General features: G+C 37.2%; 1 protein-coding gene across 1 annotated transcript; it reads right to left on the bottom strand.

The window, feature by feature from the left end:
• On the bottom strand, positions 1-27,938 carry LOC127851065 (phosphatidylserine synthase 1-like). Its single transcript, XM_052384521.1, has 12 exons — positions 27,782-27,938; positions 19,855-19,946; positions 18,501-18,545; positions 16,189-16,307; positions 14,966-15,124; positions 12,445-12,596; positions 11,080-11,221; positions 8,829-8,941; positions 6,059-6,124; positions 5,244-5,343; positions 973-1,032; positions 1-327 (listed from the first exon to the last, which is right to left on the bottom strand). The coding sequence occupies exons 1-12, from the start codon at positions 27,928-27,930 to the stop codon at positions 145-147; spliced, it is 1,380 nt and encodes a 459-aa protein (XP_052240481.1). The 5' UTR covers positions 27,931-27,938; the 3' UTR covers positions 1-144.

Below are 27,938 nucleotides of genomic sequence, written 5' to 3'. Positions count from 1 at the left end.
TTGCACCAATAAGGCGAATTTATATGACCATATGGACAATGCGTGGTAACACTTGAAAAGTCAAGCCCTGAAACAAAGAGCCTAGAGGAAGCTGGTCAGCAGTCTAGATCCTAGACGGGACCACAGGCAAAGATGAGATGATGATCATATATGACCATTTTTGGGCTTCGTCCTGTTACGTAAATTGTAATTGTCTCCGGCCCCAGACATGGTTTGTTTGTTGACCCCGTTCTTCAATGGTGACGACAGTGGTGTGCGAGACTGGTGAACGGGCGTCGAGGACTCGGAAGACTCGTAGACGCACCTGTCAGTGGTGTCGTCGAATATCTGCCAAATATGACAACGTTTCAGCCTTACTCGGTGGGGTTAAACAGGACAAATTTACAGAAATACTGGGTTAATAACTTCACTACGTTAATCAAAATTGAAAAAAATTTGTTTCAGAATTGCAAATGTTCGTTGCAGTTATGATATTTGCAGAAAACAGTAATACTAAACATTAACCAAGCTCTAACATATCCTTTAAATGCATGTTTTGATGATTTAAAACCTTGAAAATTATAGCGTTACATAAACGAACGATTGAATAACTCGGAGAGTTCTGCAGTTGTCGTTATATTTTGTAACATTTATAGGATTGCTTATATAAAGTATAAAATACACCACAAACTATAAAGGCACATGGCCAAGTGGTTTAAGAGCTAGACTTTTACTCCAAGGGTCAGTGGTTTGAGCCCTGATGAAGATTCTTGTTTTTTTCTTTCTTGTATTTTATTCGTTTTTTTTTTTTTACCAGAGCTATTCAATTTCAATGTTTACATTTATCAATTTAAAGCATTTAATGACAAACTTCTATATAAGCAAAAATCTGTAAAAAGGTTCCTTTAAAGTGCTCATAAGTCAATATTTGCCTGATTTTTAAAACGGCTATTTTGGTAATATTGTGTCCAATTGATTGTCTTTTGCACATACCTTCCAACATTTCCTTGCATACACCACACACAGATACACGCATAGACAGCTGCTTAGCATCTATAATAGAAATACATGTATATTGAGAACAGTGCTCCAGATAACATGCGTAAAGGCGTAAAAACTAATTAAATGTCTTAAATAACGATTTGGATTTAAAATCTTTGCGTAAAGTTACGCATTAAAAAAATAAAACACAAAATCGAATTTTTCGAACGTGCTTTAAACTTCCAGTAGCAAATTAAGTATGGTAAACATTTCATCCCGGTTCTGGCTCGTCTAGGCGCTCAATTAAAACTACAACTTTAAATCAACGGCACTCAAGCGTTTGCTGTGAGGAAGAGCCACACCTAAGAACGGTCGAAAGGCCAAACGGTCTCGATTCTGTTCTCCTAGATTTGCAGGCGAGTCATTACTGTTTATTGTACCTATTTAATTACACTTATTATAATTTTTATACACAAGTAATATACTGTATACCTATTTAAAATGCCATTAAAATTAAATGTTAAATATAGTTTTTGATATGACTTTAACGGAGACCAAAAGGCCATTATGACCTATATAAAGCCAAAGTGTGAGTGACCGTTTTACAGAAAAATCTAAATGGCCGACTGAAGCGGTGTATTGAAGCGTGGAAGGCAAAAAAGCCATTTCAGTGTCAAAAGTCCTCGTTGCATGCATTTTTTCAATTAGATTCAAATACCCAAAGCATGGGTTCGTCAATAATTGATGAACTTATAAGCTCTTGCGTAAATGACTGCGAATCTGAAGCACTCAAAATTATTTGGTAATATATTGTTAAGAATTAACTTTATAAATAGGGGGTAAAATAAGAATTAATTTTTAAAACAGGGGGTAAATAAGAATATGACCAAATTTTTATCTGGAGCTCTGTTAAGAATATTTAACTCTTTCAGTGCTGGAACCCAATTTTTAAGGCCTTTGCAAACAATTTGGATCCAGATGAGATGCCACACAACGTGGGGTCTCATCAGGATCCAAATTGTTTGCTATTCTGATAGTATTCTTCGAAAAAAATCGAAGAAAATGCTTATTTTAGAAATCCAGCAGACAACATTTCAGCAGACGACAAATATCCCAGCATGCAAAGGGTTAATGAGAGCTGGAGAACAATAAGCCTCATTCTTGAAAAACTGACAATTTGAAGATGAGACATCTTCAATAAGATGTAAATGCATATCTAGACAGAAATACCCCTAAAATTTGTACTGAACAAGGCTGTGGCTAGTGATAATGAAACTTCTAAGAAATTAAAAAAAACTTTCAATGTCGATCTAGACAGAAATGCCCTGCTCCTTTTTTGTTCCCAACAGCTGCCCCTCTGGGCCCTAAATGAGTCATGAAGTTAAACGTGAACCTTGCTCTGGGAAAATGGGGTTTAATGCATAAGCATGACATGTCATCACAGACAAGCCTGTGCAGTCTGCACAGGCTAATCAGGGACAACACTTTCTGCCTCAACTGGATAAATGCGAAAAGTGTCATCCAACATTTGCCTGTGCTGACTGCACCTGCTGACTGCACCTGCTGACCTGGGACTACACTTAACGCAGATGCATGCTGACCTGGGACTACACTTAACACAGATGCATGCTGACCTGGGACTACACTTAACACAGATGCATGCTGACCTGGGACTACACTTAACACAGATGCATGCTGACCTGGGACTTCACTTAACACAGATGCATGCTGACCTGGGACTACACTTAACACAGATGCATGCTGACCTGGGACTACACTTAACACAGATGCATGCTGACCTGGGACTACACTTAACGCAGATGCATGCTGACCTGGGACTACACTTAACGCAGATGCATGCTGACCTGGGACTTCACTTAACGCAGATGCATGCTGACCTGGGACTTCACTTAACGCAGATGCATGCTGACCTGGGACTTCACTTAACACAGATGCATGCTGACCTGGGACTTCACTTAACACAGATGCATGCTGACCTGGGACTACACTTAACACAGATGCATGCTGACCTGGGACTACACTTAACACAGATGCATGCTGACCTGGGACTACACTTAACACAGATGCATGCTGACCTGGGACTACACTTAACACAGATGCATGCTGACCTGGGACTACACTTAACGCAGATGCATGCTGACCTGGGACTACACTTAACACAGATGCATGCTGACCTGGGACTACACTTAACACAGATGCATGCTGACCTGGGACTACACTTAACGTAGATGCCTGCTGACCTGGGACTACACTTAACACAGATGCATGCTGACCTGGGACTACACTTAACACAGATGCATGCTGACCTGGGACTTCACTTAACACAGATGCATGCTGACATGGGACTACACTTAACACAGATGCATGCTGACCTGGGACTACACTTAACGCAGATGCATGCTGACCTGGGACTTCACTTAACGCAGATGCATGCTGACCTGGGACTTCACTTAACACAGATGCATGCTGACCTGGGACTACACTTAACAAAGATGCATGCTGGCATGGGACTACACTTAACACAGATGCATGCTGACATGGGACTACACTTAACACAGATACATGCTGACCTGGGACTACACTTAACACAGATGCATGCTGATCAGGACTACACTTAACGCAGATGCATGCTGACCTGGGACTACACTTAACACAGATGCATGCTGACCTGGGACTACACTTAACACAGATGCATGCTGACCTGGGAATACACTTAACACAGATGCATGCTGACCTGGGACTACACTTAACGCAGATGCATGCTGACCTGGGACTACACTTTACGCAGATGCATGCTGACATGGGACTACACTTAACCCAGATGCATGCTGACCTGGGACTACACTTAACGCAGATGCATGCTGACCTGGGACTACACTTAACGCAGATGCATGCTGACCTGGGACTTCACTTAACACAGATGCATGCTGACCTGGGACTTCACTTAACACAGATGCATGCTGACCTGGGACTACACTTAATGCAGATGCATGCTGACATGGGACTACACTTAACACAGATGCATGCTGACCTGGGACTACACTTAACACAGATGCATGCTGACCTGGGACTACACTTAACACAGATGCATGCTGACCTGGGAATACACTTAACACAGATGCATGCTGACCTGGGACTACACTTAACGCAGATGCATGCTGACCTGGGACTACAGGTAACGCAGATGCATGCTGACCTGGGACTACACTTAACACAGATGCATGCTGACCTGGGACTACACTTAACACAGATGCATGCTGACCTGGGACTACACTTAACACAGATGCATGCTGACCTGGGACTACACTTAACACAGATGCATGCTGACCTGGGACTACACTTAACACAGATGCATGCTGACCTGGGACTACACTTAACACAGATGCATGCTGACCTGGGACTACACTTAACACAGATACATGCTGACCTGGGACTACACTTAACGCAGATGCATGCTGACCTGGGACTACACTTAACGCAGATGCATGCTGACCTGGGACTACACTTAACGTAGATGCCTGCTGACCTGGGACTACACTTAACACAGATGCATGCTGACCTGGGACTACACTTAACACAGATACATGCTGACCTGGGACTACACTTTACGCAGATGCATGCTGACCTGGGACTACACTTAACACAGATGCATGCTGACCTGGGACTACACTTAACACAGATGCATGCTGACCTGGGACTACACTTAACACAGATGCATGCTGACCTGGGACTACACTTAACACAGATGCATGCTGACCTGGGACTTCACTTAACACAGATACATGCTGACCTGGGACTACACTTAACACAGATGCATGCTGACCTGGGACTACACTTAACACAGATGCATGCTGACCTGGGACTACACTTAACACAGATGCATGCTGACCTGGGACTTCACTTAACACAGATGCATGCTGACCTGGGACTACACTTAACACAGATGCATGCTGACATGGGACTACACTTAACGCAGATGCCTGCTGACCTGGGACTACACTTAACGCAGATGCATGCTGACCTGGGACTACACTTAACACAGATGCATGCTGACCTGGGACTACACTTAGCACAGATGCATGCTGACCTGGGACTACACTTAGCACAGATGCATGCTGACCTGGGACTACACTTAACACAGATGCATGCTGACCTGGGACTACACTTAACACAGATGCATGCTGACCTGGGACTACACTTAACGCAGATGCGTTAAGCCCTGATTTCCCAGAACGAGGCTAAAATGGGCCTGCGTCACGTACCTGTATTACTAGCCAGGTGAAGACATACATGATCTCAGTCTGTTTGAAGAGCTCTCGACCAAACTTCACGCATATGATTGCCTCGGTGAACGTTATTGCACTGGAAATAGACCATCAATAAAGGCAATTGTGGTTTATTCATACAGGGTGCAGGATCAGGTGACTTTATGGGGTTCAAAAGTGGATGTTTATATATGTTAACACACGGGTATTAAAGTGGTGCTTTTTTTTCAAATAACTTTCTAAAACAATTTTTCTGAAGAATTTCAACTATTGCATAAAAGACAGTTTTTTTATGCGGCTCATGGCAATGTGAAAAACATCAGAATTACTTCATTTGATAAGCTTGTGTTCTTGGCCAAAAATTTGATTCACATACACAGTTATGCTGCACACATCGTGAAATTCACATACACGGTTATGCTGCACACATCGTGAAATTCACATACACGGTTATGCTGCACACATCGTGAAATTTTGGCACTGATTTCAGACCTATTCAATAATGTATTCTTAACTCTTCAGATATCTGCACAAACTGCAAGAAAAACTGTCCTATATGCACTAATGATTTTTTAAAAATAAATTACGTCATTATTCCAGCAAAATCCTCCAGTTAACTCTCTTACAAGCTGAATAAACAGTGAAATAAATCCATAAAATAAAAGGAAAATTTGTTTGATTCGGTGGAATATCGATTTTAATTCACTTGTGATCATATAATTTTTTTATTTTTACTCGTGGCTGGGCAACTCGTGAAAAAAGTATTTTTTATGATGAATCATGATCTAAGAAATAATGAAGTGACATCATACCAGAACACCCAGCATTGAGTACCGACCCTCCTACATCGAGTGTCTGTCGTATATACATAGAATTGCCTGAAATATAAGACATATATGGAGGCATTAGAGCTAAAGTCAACCAAAAACTAGAGGATTTCCATTAACCTGACGTATACCTTTGCACTGCTTTGTAAGGTGTGTTCAATGGCAAAGAATTTCAGAATGAGTAGATTGCGGGGGATTTCTAATCATCTTAACATCTGCATTTACTGAGAAATTTAGCAGAAGTTGAAACCTAAATTGAATTCCTTATTATGTAAAAACACAGACTGACCAATGTTGTTAATAATACTAATTGAACTTGTTGACAATATTGTAGCTTTGCATAAATACAGTTTTTTGTGGTGAACAATTGCATGACTTAACAAGAGATGTGTTTGTCAGAAACACAATGCCCCCTAATGCGCCGCTTTTTTTTTTGGACCTTGAAGGATAACCTTGACCTTTCACCACTCAAAATGTGCAGCTCCATGAGATACACATGCATGCCAAATATCAAGTTGCTATGTTCAATATTTCAAAAGCTATTGCAAGACTTTACTGTAAGGTTAAAGTTTTGGGACAGAATGACAGACAGAAAGAAAGACAGACAGGCCAAAAACAATATACCCCCGATCATTCCATCCGGGGGCATAAAAAGATATCAACTTTTCCACAACCCCTACATTGGATTTCTTGCTTTATTATCCCCCGCAATAGGTGGGGGGATATTGTTTTGGCGTTGTCCGTCCTTCCGTCCGTCGGGCACTTTTGTGTCCGGAGCCATATCTCGGAAGTGCTTTGGGGGATTTAATTGAAACTTGGTATGAGTATATATATGGATAAGAGGATGATGCACGCCAAATGGCATTGTACACCATCTGTTAATAACAGAGTTATGGCCCTTTGTATCTTAAAACAAAATTGTCACAAAATCAGGTTTTCAATGTGAAAAAAAAGTCTGATAAAGGGAGACAACTCAAACTGAACTGATTGTTTATAATTAACCCCCTTTGATTCAAAATAAATCTATTTTGTTGTGGCAACCTTGACCTTGGAGATATTGACGTAATTCTTTCGTGTGACACACCTTCCCATGATGGTGAACAAATGGGCCAAATGATATTAAAATCTCATAAAGAATGACATAGTTATGGTCTGGACAAGCTCATTTATGGCCATTTTTGACGTTTGAACACAAAGTGTGACCTTGACCTTGGAGATATTGACGTAATTCTTTCGCGCGACACACCGTCTAATGATGGTGAACAAATGTGCCAAATGAACGACAAAGTTATGGCCCGGACAAGCTTGTTCCGCCCGCCCGCTAGACCGCCCACCCGCCAGACCGCCCGCCCGCCGACATTCGCCAATCTAATAACCAGTTTTTTTTCCTTCGGAAAACCTGGTTAAAAATGCTTTTTAGCGGAGTGTCAAATATGACACTTTTGTGTCCAGAAGCATAATGGCGGGGGATATGAATTCAACGAATTTGCTTGTTACTTTTATGTTACATAATAAAATAGCAAAATATGGAAAACAAATCAGCCTTATACAGATAAAGTGAGGATTAATGCATGTGCGTAAACATGGTTCAAACAGAAATCGCAAACCTAAATTCAAGCACTTTTAAGGACTTTTTAAGGCCAAATTTTCATTTTCAAGGCCAAGAACAGTACGTTAGTTTCCTTTAAAAAAAAATGCTTTTTCAAACCAGATTAATACAGTAAATGTCATTTAATTGCTCAAACTCATTAAACTTATTCCATATTAACTCATACATGTTATTTAATTACATACAAATACATGTTCTAATATCCATCCTTAACTCAATGAGTCTCACATATGTATTCACTTTTTAAAGTTATTACAAACAAACACATTGATTCTCAATTTCATGTTTTCTGTGTGGGTTTCCCCTTTCTTGCGGCTTTTCAAAGCGCTTTCCCCCATCCCCCTGACATCAATGGTTTTCATACATTCTCGACAATGTGCTTTACGAATGTCATTTGTTTTCTGTACCCAGGAATATTCAGTTAACCACCCTGGTTTGAAACGACACTTCCCCATCGCTGCGTTTTCACTCGCGAAAATTGATCACAACGAAGAACCTCTGACGTAGTACACATAATCTGTGATGTGTACACATAACATTTCGTACTCAATAGTGTACGAAGCTTATATTTCGTACTCAACTTTTTGCGCGAAGGAATTTATGATAAATTTTCATAATATTTCCCTTAAGATCGATTTAAGTTAATAATTAAAGCGATGATAAAAGTAATTTTGAGCAGAAATAAACATTTTCAAGGCTTTTTTTAAATTGAATAAGCACTTTTCAAGCACTTTTTCAAGGCCAACCTTTGTTCAAGGGCTTTTCAAGCCTAGGACTCATTTTCAAGCACTTTTCAAGCACTTTTTCAAGGCCAACCTTTGTTCAAGGGCTTTTCAAGCCTAGGACTCATTTTCAAGCACTTTTCAAGCCCTGTGCGAACCCTGGTAAAGAGTTGTCCTAGATTACACTGTGCAGTCTGCACAGGCTTATCAGGGAAGACACTTTCCTGATTAGGGATAACACTTTCCGCTTAGACTGGATTTTCGTTAAAATGATTTCCTTCAAACCACAATACAATAACAGCTTCATAAAAGCTGAAAGTGTCGTACCTGATTTCCTGTGCTGACTGCATAGGCCAATCTGGGACAACACTTTACACAAATGCATTAAGACATGTTTTCACAGAGCACAGCTCAATACCGTTACCTGATGGTAGGTGCAGATATGACACTTATAAGGGCCAGACGTATCCAGTTCAACAGATGGGGTGGCGGCACCTCTAGTACGTGTTTTAGGAAGAAAGTGTTCAACTCGGCCAACTGAAAAAATAATATGACAATGTCTTAAAATAGTTCAAACCTATCTAGGTTTGCTCGAATGCATCAAAAGACATAGGTTTATTGAAAGACTCTTGAGTCCGTTTTCTGGGTAGAACCAGTACTTGGTGTCTATGGGTGGATCTAAAGAACCCTCGTAAAGTGGGGCATGAACTCGTGACCTCACAGTCGCTGGGTGGACACCATATCCACTAAGCCAATGTCTTAAATTGAAGTGTCATCTTTTGGGGGCTAAGTAGTTCATTTATTGTGGGAATATAGTTTAGTTTAAACCTATTTATTTTAGCTCAATTGCATCGAAAGCCTAAGGCTTATATAAATGCTCTCGAGTTCGTTTCCTGGGCCTAGAACCAGTACTTGGTGTCTTTGGGGGAGATCTAAAGAACGCTCCCATGGTGGGGATCAAACCCGTAACCTCCCGGTCGCTAGGCGGACACCATATCCATTAAACCACGGCGACGTGGGAATATAGCGGCAATGCTTTCGCAAATACATTTAAAGATTAAGTATATGGCTAAAATAATGATATAATTGATAGCATAATTTATTGCATTTGTGAGCACTCAAGATTACAAATGAAAACAAGAGCTGTCAGAGTACAGCGCGCTCGACTATTCGAGTGCTTGACAGTATAACGTAAGCATGGGGAAATTGTTCATATTCAATAATTTATTAGACGATCTTTCAAAAAGAAAAAAAGGAAACCCAAACAATTTTTTTTTTGGGGGGGGGGGGGGGGGGGTTGAGAGGGGGTATAATGTGGGGTGTGGTCATTTATTAGACGATCTTTCAAAATACAAAAAAAGGAAAAAAATAATTTTTTTGTGGGGGGGGGGGAGGGGGGTGAGAGGGGGGTATAATGTGGGGTGTGGTAACTTTTAAGATGATGTTTAAAACAAAAATGGGGGGTAGGGGGCGGGGAAGGGGGGCGGGGGGTGAGAGGGGGGTATAATGTGGGGTGTGGTAATTTATTAGATGATGTTTAAAAAAAAAAAATACAATTTTTTTTGGGGGGGGGGGGGAAGGGATTCTGGGTAGGGGCGTGGGGTATTGTTTGGTGGAATCCATTGTGGTATTCAGGTAAGTGTTGTTTTGTCAAATTAATAATAAAATGTGATCATAAATAAAGAAGTGGTCTTCTCTTGTTTATAGGTTGGGGTCATGTTGGTAAACAAGTATGCAGCATATAAAAGCAATATGTCAAAAGATATAGGAAATATTTGGGGTAGTACGCAAACTTTAACATAGATTTATAAATAATATGCATATTCTAAGTATAAAAGGGGCAATTATTATGACAAAATGCTTGATAGAGTTGTCTGCTCTTGTTTATAGGTTGGGGTGATGTTGGTAAACAAGTATGCAAAATATGAAAGCAATATGTCAAGGGACAATGAAAATAAATGGGGAAGTACGAAAACTTTAACATTTGCAGCATATTCTAAAGTGGAAAAGGGGCCATAATTATGACAAAATGCTTGATAAAGTTGTCTGCTCTTGTTTATAGGTTGGGGTCATGTTGGTCAACAAGTATGCAAAATATGAAAGCAATATGTCAAGGGACAATGAAAATAATTGGGGTAGTGCGAAAACTTTAAACATTTGCACGCTAACGCTAACGGAAATGCCGACGCCAAGGTGAGTAAGATAGCTCCACAATATATATTTCATATATAATAGTCGAGCTAATTATTTAAAAGGTAAAGTGCGTGTTATGTTCCAAACCAAATTTGTTTTGTATCATGATTGTTTCTTCCAACCAGAAATGTTGAACTTGATTGCATTTCTAAACATGTGTTTCGCAGAATCTGTACTTGCCGGACAGAAATCTCACATGTTCAACTCTACAAGTTTACACTTTAAGAGATAAGAACTATTTGGTATATTGTGTGTGATGTATACAAGATATTTAGTTTTAAGTGCGGCTAAACTTGGAGTTTTAGAGGGAATAACTGCATATTAGTAAAGCTGATATTTGAGATTTTTTGCGAGCTGAACGACATTTTTTACCTTAGAGGAAGTACAATTTCCATATTTTGAGTTGAGTAAAAAGAGAGAAAGATCTTAATAATTGGCCCTGTCTTGTATCATAATCAAGTCCGTTTAAGATAAACACTGACCTGCCAGATGAAGATGAGAAAGGTGATTGCCACGAGTCTCATGTAGCCAGAGTTGGGGTCAAGCCATCGTACATGGGTCCATGTGGCCGGGGTGAACTGTAGGACCGCGCGCCGGATCTTACCAGTCGTGGAGTGAATGTCTCTGTGGAAGAGAGGGAGAGAAAATGGCTATGTGCAAACAGCATAAAACCAGAACAGCCTGCGAGTAACTCGCAGTCCGTTCAGGTTTTATGCTGTTTGTTGCTCATCAGTATCTAAGGGTTGGAAATGAAGCCTTTAAAACTTGAATTAAGTAACAAGATGTGTTTGTGAAACACAATGTCCCCCTATATGATGTTTAACTTGTAGGATGACCTTGACCCTTCACCACTCAAAATGTGCAGCTCCATGAGATACACATGCATTTCAAATATAAAATTGCTATCTTCAATATTGCAGAAGTGACATTACATGAGCAATTTTGACCCATATATTTGACCTTGAAGGATGACCTTGACCTTTCACCACTAAAAATGTGCAGCTCCATAAGATACACATGCATGCCAAATATCAAGTTGCTATCTTCAATATTGCAAAAGTATTCATAAAATTAGCGATTTGGGCCACATATATTTGACCTCTGACCTTGAAGGATGACCTTGACCTTTCACCACTCAAAATGTGCAGCTCCATGAGATACACATGCACGCCAAATATCAAGTTGCTATCTTCAATATTGCAAAAGTACTCATAAAATGAGCGATTTTGGCCACATATATTTGACATCTGACCTTGAAGGATGACCTTGACCTTTCACCACTCAAATTGTGCAGCTCCATGAGATACACATGCATGCCAAATATCAAGTTGCTATCTTGAATATTGAAATACTGCAAAAGTGTACATTAAATGAGCGATTTTGACCCATATATTTGACCTTTGACCTTGAAGGATGACCTTGACCTTTTACCACTCAAAATGTGCAGCTCCATAAGATACATATGCATGCCAAATATCAAGTTCATATCTTCAATATTGCAAAAGTTATTGCAAATGTTAAAGTTGGCGCAAACCAACCAACCAACAGACCAACAGACAGGGCAAAAACAATATGTCCCCGACTACTATACTACATAAATAAGGTCTTGAATAAAATTTAACTTTCTGAGGGACTACAAATGCATAAAAATATGTATCTAAGTGGTGAAATATGTCTCTAAGTGGTTAAATATGTATCTAAGTGGTGAAATATGTCTCTAAGTGGTGAAATATGTATCTAAGTGGTGAAATATGTCTCTAAGTGGTGAAATATGTATCTAAGTGGTGAAATATGTATCTAAGTGGTGAAGGGTTAGAATAGGACTAATAATCACACTGCCTGCCTACTTGATGCTCTCCCAGTGGTAGTTCCTCATCTCGAGGAAGTTGCAGATCCTCATGCCGACCCAAATACCGAGCCCGTTACAGACGAGAACGTCCAGCAGCCACGAGTCCCACCAGCACTCCAGGAAGTTGGGCAACAGGTGAGCAAACACCACCTGGAGAAGTGTGCATAAAAATACATATGAGCCTCCAGGGCCCTTGTTTGACTGTTTTTGGGGCCGAAATTTGGCCCCATTCCCCCATTAAAATAGTATACTTTTTTCCCCTATTTCAGCTAAAAATTCCCTCCCCTCCCCCACTCAAAAAAAAAAGATTTTTTTTATATTTTATACCTATGTTGCCAGCTGGTATCGTGCTATTAACCTTTGATTAAATGTATATTTATGTAAATTAAATTAAAATATAGCAATTTCAAGTATATTTATGTAAATTACATTAAAATATAGCAATTGTAAAGTCTCTATAAAAATCAATGAAAATTTTGTTAAGTATTTCGTAAAATAAAGTTAACACCTTAACAATCAGTGTTCCTTGTAGCAATAGCCAAAATTTCAACGCTAGATGAGGTATGATTACATGGATTTTTGTAGATACAAAATGCTCGTTTTTATTTATTTGTGGCCACCATTAATTCCCGCGAATATATCTTTTCATACAACACACAAACACCATGTTAGTGTTCATGTGTCGTATGGAGAGATATGCAAAACAATAATAAAAACGAGCATTTTGTATCTACAAACATATACTTTACCAGACCACATCTGGCGTTGAGATTTCGGCAATTGCCATAAGGAACACTGATTTTTAATTGGTTAAATTTATTTTACGAACTATTGTACGAAATTTTCGATGATTTTGAGTAGTAATGTTACTTTAAGTGTTGAATGGTTGGTGAAAAATTCTTTTAAAATTCCCCTTTTCGCCCAAAACAACACAACATTCCCCCCCTCTAAGGGCCCGGCCCCAATCCCCCAAAAATGTAGCAAGGGCCCTGAGAGAGCTCCACCTGGAGAAGTGTGCATAAAAATACAGGTGAGCGAACACCACCTGGAGAAGTGTGCATTAAAATAAAGGTGAGGGAACACCACCTGGAGAAGTGTGCATAAAATACAGGTTAGTGAACACCACCTGGTGAAGTGTGCATAAAAATACAGGTGAGCGAACACCACCTGGAGAAGTGAGCAATAAAATAAAGGTGAGCGAACACCACCTGGAGAAGTGTGCATAAAAATAAAGGTGAGCGAACACCACCTGGAGAAGTGTGCATAAAATACAGGTGAGCAAACACCACCTGGAGAAGTGTGCATAAAATACAGGTGAGCAAACACCACCTGGAGAAGTGTGCCTAAACATACAGGTGAGCGAACACCACATGGAGAAGTGTGCATAAACATACAGGTGAGCAAACACCACATGTAGAAGTGTTCATTAACATACGGTTTATATCATACTGAAGACAACATGTCAAAGTGTCAAAGAAATTCAATGACCAAACATCAGCTTTAGAAGTGTAAATAAAAATACAAGCGAGTGAACACATCAACACCACCTGTCATAGTTGTCATGAAGATACAATATGGGCCTAGATCTGGGAAAACAGGGCTTAATGCATGTGCAAAAAGTGTTGTCCCAGATTAGCCTGTGCTGTCAACACAGGCTTACCAGGAACAACCCTTATTGTTTCTAAGGTATTTTTTGTTGAAAGAAAGCCTTTCATGAGCAAAAATCCAGTTGAGCAGGAAAGTGTCGTCCCTGATTAGCCTGTGTCGACTGAACAGGCTAATCTTGGATTACACTTTACCCACATGCATTATGCAATGTTTTCACAGAGTACGGCTCAAACACTACTGGTATCTACAGAGTGGTTCAAGTATCAAGAATATCTCATTTTACTTTGAAATGATATCATGATCTAATCAATCTAGAGAAAAACAGTTGAAACAAAAAATGAAATAGTTTTGTATGAGATTTGTAAACACAGTTTGAGAAGGGGGAGGGGCGGGGGCGGTGAGGAATGAAATACACAATTTGTAAGTAGCTCAAGTAATAACTAGAATTCACATTAACCTATTGATTTATTAATTCCACAATATATTTCCTCTGTGATTGATTGATTGACTACCTCTGTGATTGATTGACTACCTCTGTGATTGATTGACTACATCTGTGATTGATTGATTACCTCTGTGATTGATTGACTACTTCTATGATTGATTGACTACTTCTGTGATTGATTGACAACTTATGTGATTGACAACTTACATGATTGATTGACTACTTCTGTGATTGATTACTTACTTATGTGATTGATTGACGACTTATGTGATTGATTGACTACCTCTGTGATTGATTGTATACCTCAGTGAATGACTGACTTCCTCTGTGATTGATTGACTAAATCTGTGATTGATATACTTCCTCTGCTACATTTATTTGCTGTTTACATCTTTGATTGATTTACGTCATCCATATTTTGTTTGCCAAAGTGATTTATTTGTTACCACCGTGACTCAATCCTTACCTCAGTGATTTCCCACATGATGCTGATGGTCCACAGTATGCCGTAATGCCGTATCAGTAGCGCTTTCATAGCCCAGCCAGAAAAGTGAGCGAACGCAAACATGTCCACGCACGACCACACACGACTCACCGTGATGTCTGAACAGTTCACTGCATACTCCTGTAAGCAAAAATATATGAGCCATGCTCTTGTTGCATTTTCCTAAAGTGTCGACCTTGATTACCTGTGCAGTCCGCTCAGGTTGTCAAGAACAACACTTTCCACCTAAGATAAGCTTTCAATTTAGGCTTCCTTGTATCATTTTTACAGTCTCAAGTAATAATATCAGAATTTCGACTTGCTTCTTCATTTTCGATTTTTCATGAGTCACTTCCATGTTTAGCAGCCCTCTGCAAAAATGGGTTTTAATGCATAAAGTATCGTCCCAGATGAGCTTGTGCAGTCCACACAGACCAATTAGAGACAGTACTTTCTCCGTAAACTAGATTTTTGTTTAAAAAAACAACCTTTAAACAAAATATAACATACAAATGGAACGTATTGTCCCTGATCAGCCTGGATGGACTGCACAGACTTATACGGACTGACACTTTAGAACTTGAATAAAGTAAGAGAGGTCATAAATTTAATTTGAATTTCTTATGGGCTCAGGCCTTTTTCTGCCTATCTCACGGGTCCGATAGTGGGCCCCATTCCCAATGACAAATATGGTGTGTTTTTTTCTAAATCTCAATTTTGTTTTTCCAATTTCCGACCGAAATGATTAAAGCCGAAAAATGTGTTTCTTGGTAGGTATCCTTAATGACATATCGTGCTATGTATTTTATTTGAACTTCAAGCATAACAAAGTCTGTTGTTTTTTTATCATACACATACTTACGATAGCAGTTGACAAGGACTGTTGCATGGTAAAAAAACAGTTTAATATTTTTCTTATCATTTTTGGGCGATACCTATGTATGAAAACATTAGATTTAATAAGAAAAAATCAGAAAAATTATTTCCCAAATAATGCTTTTGTCGATGAAAATTCTTCCTAATTTGGAAGATTTCGCAATTCGCTTTTGTCAATAAAAATTCTTCCCAATTTGGAAGATTTCGCAACTCAAAAAACCGCAATTTTGCTAGATACCTTTTCCCAAAATAGACAGAAAAAGATCTAAATGAGTTTAAGTGGGTATCTGAGCGGTAAATGGTTCACATGTCACTTCCTATATTTCTACCTTCTCTGCCAGCGTGTGGTTGACAAGGTCCGGGTAAAGCCACTCCAGCATGTGTCTCACGTCGCGCCGGTTTTGGAACAGTATGAACACCAGCAGCATGAAGTAGAGAACACTGAGACCTATGAACAGGTCAAATAATTGGTTAGGCTCATTTATGAAATTATGAATGCAAAAACTTGAAATCTTAATTTCTCTATATACGGTAACATCATTTGTATTTGCCAGAATGCAATTTTGTGTTTTAAAAATTCCTTTTTTCCTGGAAATGTAAATTTGTGGCTTTCTGATTTAGGAGAAAAATATAGGTATTTGGGTCCGTCATTTTCCAATGTGTTTGTGTTGAATTTGTGGATTGCCCACCCACAAAATCAATGAAAATTAATGCCCCAAAAATAATAATGATTTTACAGTATTTGTTTATGATCAGTAGGAAAACGACATGAATCATACTTCAATTCTTAATTTCTCTTAATAATGCATATAAATGTAAGCAGGCCTCATTTACATACATCATCCTGTAATGCACTATACTGGAACTTCACTTCAAACAGATTGACTGGAGTAAAATGGCAGTAAATTGAGTCACGTTCTGAGAAAACTGGGCACAATGCATGTGCGTAAAGTGGCGTCCCAGATTAGCCTGTGCAGTCCACACAGGCTTATCAGGGACGACACTTTCCGCCTAAATTATATTTTTGCTAAGAAGTGACTTCATTTAAACGAAAAATGTCATAAAAGCAGAAAGTGTCATCCCTGATTAGCCTGTGTGGACTGCACAGGCTAATCAGGGACACACTTAAGATTATGCATTATGCCCAGTTTTCTCAGAACGTGACTGCACTATACTGGAACTTCACTTCTAACAGATAGAGGGGAGTATAACAGCAGTAAATTAATGAGTGAATTTCTTCAGTGTAACAAATTCCTCAAGGGAAGAACACCATTATGGGCAGGGTAAAGCCAATTGATACAGGTTGAGTTTAAACATTTTGTAATGGAATGAACAGCAGCCCCTATCAAGTGACTGCTGTCTGAAATACAACAGATTCCTCACAAGTTTCATGACTTCTTCTCTGACCTAAAAACGGAAATAACCTGCATATTCTCCATATTGTCCTGTATCACCATACTGATTTTCATCAATACCGCTTCAGTTGTTTTTGAATAATCCCAGGATCAAGATTCAGACAGACAGACAGACACATGGACGGACAGTGGGTAAACTAATTGTTACTAATAGTCCACTCTGGTTACTCATTAAATGGACTAACCATTTCCCACTTAGAAGCAAAGTGAAAATGGCTATATGCAACCAGCATTAAACCAGAACAGCCTGTAACTCGCAGGCTGTGCAGGCTGTATGCTGTTTGCTGCTGATCAGTATTTTAAGAGAAAGATATCAAACCTTTAAAACTTTAATTTAAAAAAGGTCTTTAGTGACTGGCATTAAAATTTACTTTCTAAGAGACTACAAATGAGTCGAAATGAGCATCTGATCCGCAAAATTTAAGTAAGAAATAGAGGATATTTGTTGGAATTTGTGAAATATCGATTTTAATTCACAAGTGATCATTGAAAATGATATTTTCACAAGTTGCGCAGCTACAAGTGAAAAAATATTTTTCTATGATCATAAGTGAATTAAAATTGATATTCCACCAAATCAAACTAATTTTCTTTTTATTTTATGCTTACAAATGATTATTTTTGTATTTTTGCCATACCAGACATATAATTCCCTGTTGGGCGCCTCAAAACGTTACACAATTTTAGGTTCAAGGGAAGCTTATCTGTTAAATTTTATAAACATTCAATGCAGATTAGTTTCCCTTGGTAACATTGGGGGTCACAAACAGGAACTTAAAGATATCTAAATATACATGTAGTTCCATTCAAAAAATGAAAATTAATGATAATTTTGACTATTATTTTTCACTCTTTGAAACATTGAAATATCAGTTTCAATGCATTGATATTTCTCTGTAAACCATTGGAAAGCATAAAATAAAGGTGTTTTGTTTGATTTAATTTTTAATGGAACTACAAAAAGGTCAAAATGGGCTTATAATCATCTACAAAAAATGTCAAATTCTTTCCTTAGTTTAGTTTCATTTATTTTAGCCTGATTGCATAGAAAGCCAAAGGCTTATTAGAAACGCTCTTGAGTCCGTTTCCTGGGCCTAGAACCAGTACTTGGTGTCTATGGGGGAGATCTAAAGAACGCTCCCACAGTGGGGATCAAACATGTGACCTCCAGATGGCTAGGCGGACACCATATCCATTACACCACTGCGACCAGTTTCTCTCCTTACCAAATACCATCCGCCATATCGCAGGGTGGGGTCGTGTAAAGGGACCTGGAAACAACAAAAGAGAGACATTGTATTACTAGTATGTGAATTGCAATAACAACTGTCAGTTTCATATTTTGAATGTAATTCGGTAATTCTTTTTCTACACTTTTAGTATAGTAAGCACTTTTCAATGACTTTTTCATTTACAATGATTGCATTTTTCATCATTATGACTGTATTTTTACACTGTGTTCATGCACATATGGACAATATTTTATTTTTGTTGAGGATTTAACAAATAATAATTTAACATCCAGTTTTGTAGTAAAACCAATTTAAACGATGCAAGTGCCTATTTAACTTATAATGTGTCAAAATAAATAAAAACACATGTATAATGCATTGTTTACAAAATGTCTTATACAGATTCACTTAAAGGGGTGTTAAAAAAAAAGATGCATTAAAAGAAAAAAGAAATAACTGAGAATTATTGACAATCAGGCTTTCTGATGACTTTGTGTAATTCTAGATCTTTCCCCAGCCAAACGCTACATATTTAAAATAAAGTACAATAATATGACACCATGTTCAAGCGGAAGTAAAATAAAGGTGTTAAATTATTTACACTTATATCTTATGAACAAATACATGTAGTGTGAAACTTTCCACCACCATTGTTCGGGCCCTGAGGCCATTGTGTCAACACTGCATGTCACATTTGTGTGAAATGCAATTCAATAGAAAACAAAATTAATTATTAAATTAAGCATTGCTTCAGTTGAAATTTTCTTTCCTGTTTTTGTTGTGATCTCGTGCTAAGAAAGAAGCAACATTTTTATTAAGAAATTCTTGTTTTGGATCATTGACATTAATTGACAGATTTCAAAAAGACAGTTTGCCTGTTTCTGTATAAGGGTGTTTGTCCAATGATGACTATTGTTTTAACAAGAACGACAAGAATGATTAAGGATAAGAGCACCGCATAACGGTTGCCAATGCTCGGCTGCGAAAGCTTGTCATATTTTTTTTTAGAGGTCACAGTGACCTTGACCTTTGACCTAGTGACCCAAAAATGGGTGTGGCGTGTAGAACTCATCAAGGTGCATCTACATATGAAGTTTCAAAGTTGTAGGTGGAAGCACTTTGATTTTAGAGCCAATGTTAAGGTTTTAGCACGACGCCTACGGCTGACGACAAGCTGGCTATGACAATACCTCGGGTTTTCTCTGAAAACAGCCGAGCTAAAAAAATGGTCAGCACTATTTATATCTATTGCTGAAATCAATTGACAACTAGTCTGTTTCAATAATATATAAAATTTTAAAACATGTTTGTACAATCTTATCCATCTAATTACTGAAATCAATTTTACCATTTGGGAAAGCCAGTATGCTTATGACGAGAAAAAAGAACACAACGCAAAGAAACCCTCTCCAGATGTTCGACTCTTGTACATGGTCGTCTCTGAAAATATAAATAAAACAGTAAGTAGTACAAAATCTCAACTGTTACATTTCAAGTACTTTTTAAAAATGAATGGGACTTTCTCTGGGAAAACAGGGCTTAATGCATGTGCCTAAAGTGTGTGTAATCCCTAAGCCTAAGCGCCTGAACAACACTTAGAGTATCGTGCACACGAATAATGGCGATGTTATCCATATCGAAGTATAGTCTAAAACCCGTACGAGACCGGATAGGACTATGCTTTGCGTAAAGCGAAACAGCCGATGTCATTAGCGTTTTTTTCCCCAATTGGGAATTTTTTAGCAAATTTTGGGAAAAAAGTATACTTATTGATTGGGAATGTAGCCGAATTTCGGCTATAAAATCGGGCCAAAAAAAGCCCTGCAACTTAGCCGCATTCTTGGGAAATTGGGCTTAATGCATGTGCGTCAAGTGTCGTCCAAGATTAGCCTATGCAGTCACCAAGGGCTTAACAGGTTCATATCTTTCAGCATAAACTAGATTTTTGTTTATAAGAGAAATCCATGAAACAAAAAATTCCATAAAAGTGGAAAGTGTCGACCCTGATAGCATGTGCTTCACAGGTTAACCCTTTGCATGCTGGGAAATTTGTCGTCTGCTAAAATGTCGTCTGCTGAATTTCTAAAATTGGCATTTTCTTCATTTTTTTTCAAAGAATACTATCACAATAGCAAACAGTTTGGATCCTGATGAGACGCCACGTTCTGTGGCGTCTCATCTGGATCCAAACTGTTTGCAAAGGCCTTCAAAATTCAGTTCCAGCACTGAAAGAGTTAATCTGAGAAGGCACTTTATGCGAATGCATTTAGCCATGTTTTTCCAAAGCAACACTCATACTTAAAAGCAAGGGTAGGCAACTAAAATATAGTGCTTAGCGTAAGATAGCTAGCATGCTGCAAACCACTTACAATAATAACTGTTCATCTTTTAACAATATAAAATTAACTTCCATTAGGCTTTCATGTTTCATAACTTGGCATTATTGATTGTTTTAATGACAAAAGGCTATTGTCAACTTCAATTCACTTTAACTTCATCGTGTTTTCTTTATTTAAAAAAAAAAAATAAATGATCCTATCAAAGTAATGTATTTTCATTCAAGCAGCTATAAGACAAGAGAGAAAGCATTAACGTATTAACATTGCATGTTTTAAGATCACTAAAACCATCTTGTAGTATTGATTGTCTTTAAATCACAATTACAAAGAAGATGAAGGTACTAAAATATGAGCTAATGAGGGAAAACTTGACTTATTTCATGTGCGTAAGGTGTAATATGAGCTAATGAGGTAAAACTTGACTTATTTCATGTGCGTAAGGTGTTGTCCTAGATGAGCCTGTGCAGTCCGCAAAGCGTTATCAGGGAAGACAATTTCCGCTTTGACTCGTTTTTTGTTAAGAAAAGACTTCTTCTGAACTAGAAATTCGATAAAAGAGGAGAGTGTGGTCCCTGAATGGCCTCAGGGTTGTCTTTGACAAGTTTTTACTCACTTAAAGGGACATCCCAGCCAAATGAACTTCTTTTATGAATCGATGCAAATCCTTTGATATAGAGTATAATCATTAATTGTAGGGTAATAATTAAAAGCTAATAATTAAGTGTACGGTAATTGATTCTATGACTTGCAATTTTCCTCATTAATATCAATACACCCATGAAGTTTCATGACTTTGAAATCCTGAATGGTATCTGAGAGTTGTAAAAAAAATATCATACATAAAACAAGATTAGGCCTGCATACAAGTAAATATTATTAAACAGTAATTATGTATTACTGGAGATATCAATTTGCAGAAATTACTACTGCTAACGTCACCAGTAAATGTTTTTTACTAGTCAATTTACAGCCTTGAAATATTCAGGGAGCAGAATCAATGGGGTTTACACATGAGCTGAACGGAATGTAAACACACCGTTAAGATCTTTATTTTTTCAAATATGTCAAGTTATTGAAATTCGTTTGCACAAATCTTAAGTGCATAAAAGACAGTGTTTCTTGCAGTTTGTGCCGATATCTTAAGGTATAAGAATAAATCCTTTAATACACATAAAATATCTGTGACAAAATTTAATGTTGCGTAAAGCATAACCGTGCATTACACAAGGATTTTTTGAACGAGAAAACAGGCTTTTTCATTAAGTAATTCTGATGTTTTTCACATTGCCATAATCAGCATAACAATCTGTCTTTTATGCACTAGTTGAAACTTGTAAGAAAAATTGTTTAAAACAGTTATTTGAAAAAAAGCACCACTTATCGGAGTGTTTACATACATTAACATTTAATTGTGAAACCCACAAAGTGATGTGATCCTGCACCCTGTATAATCATCGAGTATCTGCTCGCTAGTATCTGCTCGGCTAGTATCTGCTCGCTAGTATCTGCTCGCAAGCCCTTGGTCAAAATCAACTGGCCATGGTGTAATTTAAAACAAGAGCACCGCATAATGAGTGCCATCGCTTGGCTGCAGGTACAGTTTTTAATAAATGAAAGCTTGTCAGAATATTATTTTTTTAGCGGTCACAGTGACCTAGACCTTTGACCTAGTGACCAAAAAATGGGTGTGGCGTGTAGAACTCATCAAGGTGCATCTACTTATGAAGTTTCAAAGTTGTAGGTGGAAGCACTTTGATTTTAGAGCCAATGTTAAGGTTTTAGCACGACGCAGACACAACATGCTGGCTATGACAAGGGGGGTTGTAGTCATTTTGGAAAAAGGACTCTCGTCAAATTGGGACTTTTTAAATTAATAAAATAGGCACATTTGGGAATTTGTTATGGAAAAATGGACAAACTTGGCATTTTTTAATAAAAAAAATTTGACAGATACGGCCTTTAATTCAAATAAGGAGAACACACTCATATTAATTATAGTTATATACTTTCTTTGATGTTTATCACATAAAATTGAGATATAATAATCATTAGACACTTCATTTTTGGGGGGGGGGGGGGGGGGGGGGATTGGTATACGGTCTGTTTTACAGCATTTTTCATTGACAGAAAACCCCTATATGCTGGTTTAGTATGAATAAATAATCTTTGAGGAATAACTTAGTTATCCAGTAGCTGCATGTATTGCAGGCAAAAATACTTTTCTATACAAGGTAAAACAAGTACCTTGTGAATTATTTATAGATCAAATGGAAATAATCCATTATAGCTACTGACATACCAGACCTATATAAGATGCAAGATCAAATAAGATTTGTATTAAACAGTTCCTCGTGTTTTATTATGTTTATGTTTATGAGTATGTGATTTTCTCAAAAAATAAATATAATTATATGAAGTAGGGGCAATATTTATTTAAAGTAATCAATTAAGTTAGAAATTGGGTGTACATAACATTTCTGAATCCATTCCAGTATCATCATCATCATCATCATCATCATCATCATCATCATCATCATCATCATCATCATCATCATCATCATCATCATCAGGGATTTCAATAGATTTTAAAAACCAGGAGCCAATGACCCCTGGACTGAAATTTTGAGGAGTCAAATTGAAAAATGCTCGGGTCAATTTTGAAGCGTGTTAATTGTGTTTTTGTCTGTATTATTCAATTTTTTAGATGAAAATATGCTCTAAGAGTAACACAATATCTTAAAAAGTTATACTCCTTTATTAAATTACAATACCACGATACATAACACAACATATTTTAATGAATTTGTACATTTAAATCTACTTCCTTATAACACATTTAAGTCTTTTAACACATTTAAGTAATTTAAGATATGTACCAGTAGCACCTTTTCATCACATATTTATTGTCATTATATTATCATTATCCTTATGATAGCTTTTGTAACAAAACACAATCTAAATGCATGGAACATCTAGTATACATGTATATCTATTACTGTTTATCCGAATACTATACATGTCCAAAATATGTAAACTTAAGAATGCCTTACCTGTAGTAGTTTAACTTTAATCATCCAAATTTTTCTTGTTGTTGTCTGGTTTAACAAACCTTATCAAATGTTTGTTAAATCCAATTAATGCTTTCTCCATTATTGAATCACCATTACTTGCACTTTGAATTGCCAGCTTTGAATTGAACGCGGGTTGAGCACAATTAGGAGCACAGCGGGACTTTTTACCATGGAACTCGATATGTTAACTGACTGACGCACGGGTCAAATTTTCGATGCGTCAAAATGACGCACGGTAGAAAAAGGGTTGCGTCAAAAACGAGTCATTTTTAATTTGCTCCCGTCAAAACGCAGGATTCTGCGTCTATTGAAATCCCTGATCATCATCATCAGCAGCAGCAGCTAAATCCCTATGTTAGTCTTACATCATTCTACTGGAGCAATAGTCAGGTGTAGCAGGGCTTCCCCTGGCTCAAAAATTTCTTTAGCCAACATTTTAGCCAATTGGATTTTTTTGTAGCCAAATTTTAGAAACTGTAGCCAAAGTTTTAGCCAAGCATTTAGGCCGCCTCGTGAAAGTCTAGGGGTGTAAGAACACAAATAACTACAATATGAAGCTTAAATATATTTATTACTATAATCATCCTTTTAAAATATTGTACATAACAGAATATCAGTTTATAACAAAAAACATTTATAGATATGCATACATCTAGATATACATACATCAATGTAATAATCATACTTTTTTTCTACATTACAGAATATCAGTTTATACATACATCATAAGCACATGTTCAGTTCACATTGTTTACAAAATAAGCACATTTTCATTATATTAAAGATATTCATTCTTGAGCACATATTTCAATCTTTGCAAAACATAACAGACTAAAGATGCTTTATTTTCAAAGCCTCTCACTTCATATTGTTAAACAGTTATATTTGGTCATTTAGATATGATATACATCAGCTTTGACAGCTTCTGTTGTTAAAACATTTTCTGAAAGTGGTGGATGATTTCTGGGCTCAAATAAATGAATGTTTTTCACGCATATTTCTTCACAGAAAGGCCCAGATAATTGCCACCATCCATTCTAGTTGCCTGAAATATGATAAAACATAGTTTTACTAACTATCAACAACAAACCAACACATAAATGTCCGTATCTTTAAATGTCCGAATTTTTAACATATCCGAAATATATTACAACAAGTGAATGGTATACTTTTTATTTCCGAAATGGTTGGTTTCTTAATCAAACTTTACCTTTCTCAAAATATTATAATAATGAAACTATTTAACAGAAATGCTCTCAAATTCCTGTTGAAACAAGATTTCATGTGTTTTTGTGAAGAAATAGTTTTTTGTTAAATGCTTTTGCCAGGCCCGTGGTATTGACATAATGTTCGATAACACCTTTTGTTTTCACACCAGCAAGCGTACTATACATAGATGGTGACGTCACTGCCAGTACACAATGCACCAGCAAGTTTCCTCAGCAAGCCCTGGTGTAGTATGTGGAGGGGTTTCAAGTAGGATTTTCTGGCTGTTATGAAATATGCCAAAATTCGGTCACAAGGTTACCTCAACCCTATTTAAAAAAAAAAATATATTAAGAAATGGTCCTTGAGTAAATTGGATCTGCAGAAATCCTCAAAAAATCACACCTGTGTTTTTTTATACATATTTTGTGTTTCTAAATATCAAACATAATTAGATTTGTGCCTAGTTATGTTTATTAGTAAACCATTAATTTTTATGATGTTAAATGTTAAATAGATTTATTTTCGACGTTCTAGATGAAAAAATAGAATGATGAATACACATGCAGTGTTTCGAATGGTCTGGTTGATAATTGTTTGCATTGTACTCATGAGAATTGGACCTAGAAAGACTATAAACAAGAACAATAAGCTAAGGGGATTGGACTCTTCCCTGTATTCGCTTTATCATACGGCCTCAGACTCTCTGCTTAATTTTTCGAATTTATAATTTGTGACAATTAACACTTAACATAATTTACTGACAGGATATAAACCAGCGTTTTTTTTCCCCAAAGGGGAAAGGTACCTGTACCCCTACAATTGGGAATTTTTCGAGTCGTGAAATCTTCAAATTGGGAAAAAAACGAGTCGCGAAATCAATGAATTGGGAAAAATTCGAGTCGCAAAATTGATGAATTGGGAACCTTTAAAATGCATGTAATCTATCATTTGGGGCTATATTCTGCATCACAAAGCATTTTAAACTCTAGGTTCTGACAGAAAAACTACAGTACGTTAATGATATTTTGACTATCGTATCATGTCATGTGAAAATTGTGTTATTGCCACTTCAGTAAGAATGTGCCCGTGAATTGGAAAAAAATATCTTCCAGTGATAGGCATAAGCACTGAGGTTGCATAAAAAATAATATTACTAATTTTGTTTAAGCCCTTAAAAGTCTTACAAGCCCTGCAATGTTTCATGTGAGTTAAATTAAAAACTTAAAAACTGAACAAAAACAACAACAATGGAACTTGTACTGGTTTGACATCTTTTAACAATATACAGTGAGAATAGTCACACGTAACCAAAATGAGTTTTTAGAGTGGAATGCTTTACAATAATTTTCAAAGGCAAGTCTTATATTTTGTTTTGATTTTTTTTCAAATCATCAAATAAGATTTTAAGATCATCTGCCATTAAATGCTTTTGTATATGTTGTAAATAACTATAGGATTTTACTCCCATGTCTCATTATTTTTAATTTTATGTTAAACTTTTATTTGTTTATATCCGTATCCGAATAGTTACTGTCCGGATTTGACACTTAAAAAACTATACATAGAAGTAATATGCGCATTTAACTCAACACGGTTACGTTTTTTTTTAATGCCAACGAAAAATTAGTGTTGAGAAAGTTTATTGATGTAAGGAAGACTGGTCTTAGCGATGGAATTCTTTCACGGGAAATATCGATCACTCGTCGCGGTTATGTAATCCATTCACATTTTACACAGCGGTAAGAGTTGCGCCCCATTTGAAAAGTTTTGTTTACTTTCTACGCAACAATGTCCGGCGAAAATAAATGGCCGAAAATGAAAGGCTCGACAATATCAAAAGATATTTCCAGCGAAAATAAAAGGCTATGGCTATTGGGAACGGCACCTAAAATCGTTCTGAACGGTAGATATCGAGATTGGGAAAGGTCCGGTGCTAAAATTGGGAAGCCTCCGGTAGGCTTTGGGAAAGGTGCCGTTCCCCGGTACTAGTTAAAGAAGGAAAAAAAACGCTGTAAACCTTTGCATCTTGACTGCATATTCTAGGTATTGATTGACGAGTACCTGCATACAATGTACATAAGTATTTTAATTGTATCGAGTCATTAAATATTATAATAACATTTCCAGTAAATTGGGAGAAACTGTTATTTGCAATCCTTATCAATAATGAATTACACCTTACCTGCAATAAGTTCTATCCAGAACTGTCCAAAATATAGACTTCTTTTAAAAACATGTGAAAAACAGTTTGGGCTAGTAAACTTTGGTTCGGGCTAGTGAAAAATTCCATCTGGTAGCCCGAACGGGCTAGTGGTTTCAAAAGTGAAATTTGCACACTGATTACATGGTTATCAAAGAAGCTTTTACCTGTAAATTAGGTAGCACCTATTATCATATTATCTGTTTTTAATTTGAAATGTCTAAATATTACAATTTAATAAATAATGATGCAACGGCACCAATATTTGACACACGCCAAACAATCTTGAAAAACAGTAGAAACTTGAAACAAAAATTAGAATTAATTTAATGCATCTCTTTTTTAATAGTTTGGGTACGAAGTAATAATTTGCCTTAAAATTAAAACATGCCTGTCAATGACCTTTCACAGAATATCGCGAAAACACATTACAATGTAACAAAACTCTAAGCTTACCGTGTAAATGCTGTATAAATAAGTCCAATTATGGAAACGGTTAGAAGTGTTATCGTGTGGGGCTTATAGAAAATTTCCAGAGATATATCATCAACTCCTTTTTCGTTTATGAAACGGAAATGTTCTTCTTCGTCTTCTCGTTCGTCCATTGCGAATG

Source organism: Dreissena polymorpha, chromosome 11 (genome assembly GCF_020536995.1).
Source record: "Dreissena polymorpha isolate Duluth1 chromosome 11, UMN_Dpol_1.0, whole genome shotgun sequence".
NCBI lineage: Eukaryota > Metazoa > Mollusca > Bivalvia > Myida > Dreissenidae > Dreissena > Dreissena polymorpha.
Note: the sequence above shows the minus strand (reverse complement) of the source record. Positions and strands in the feature narration are given on the sequence as shown.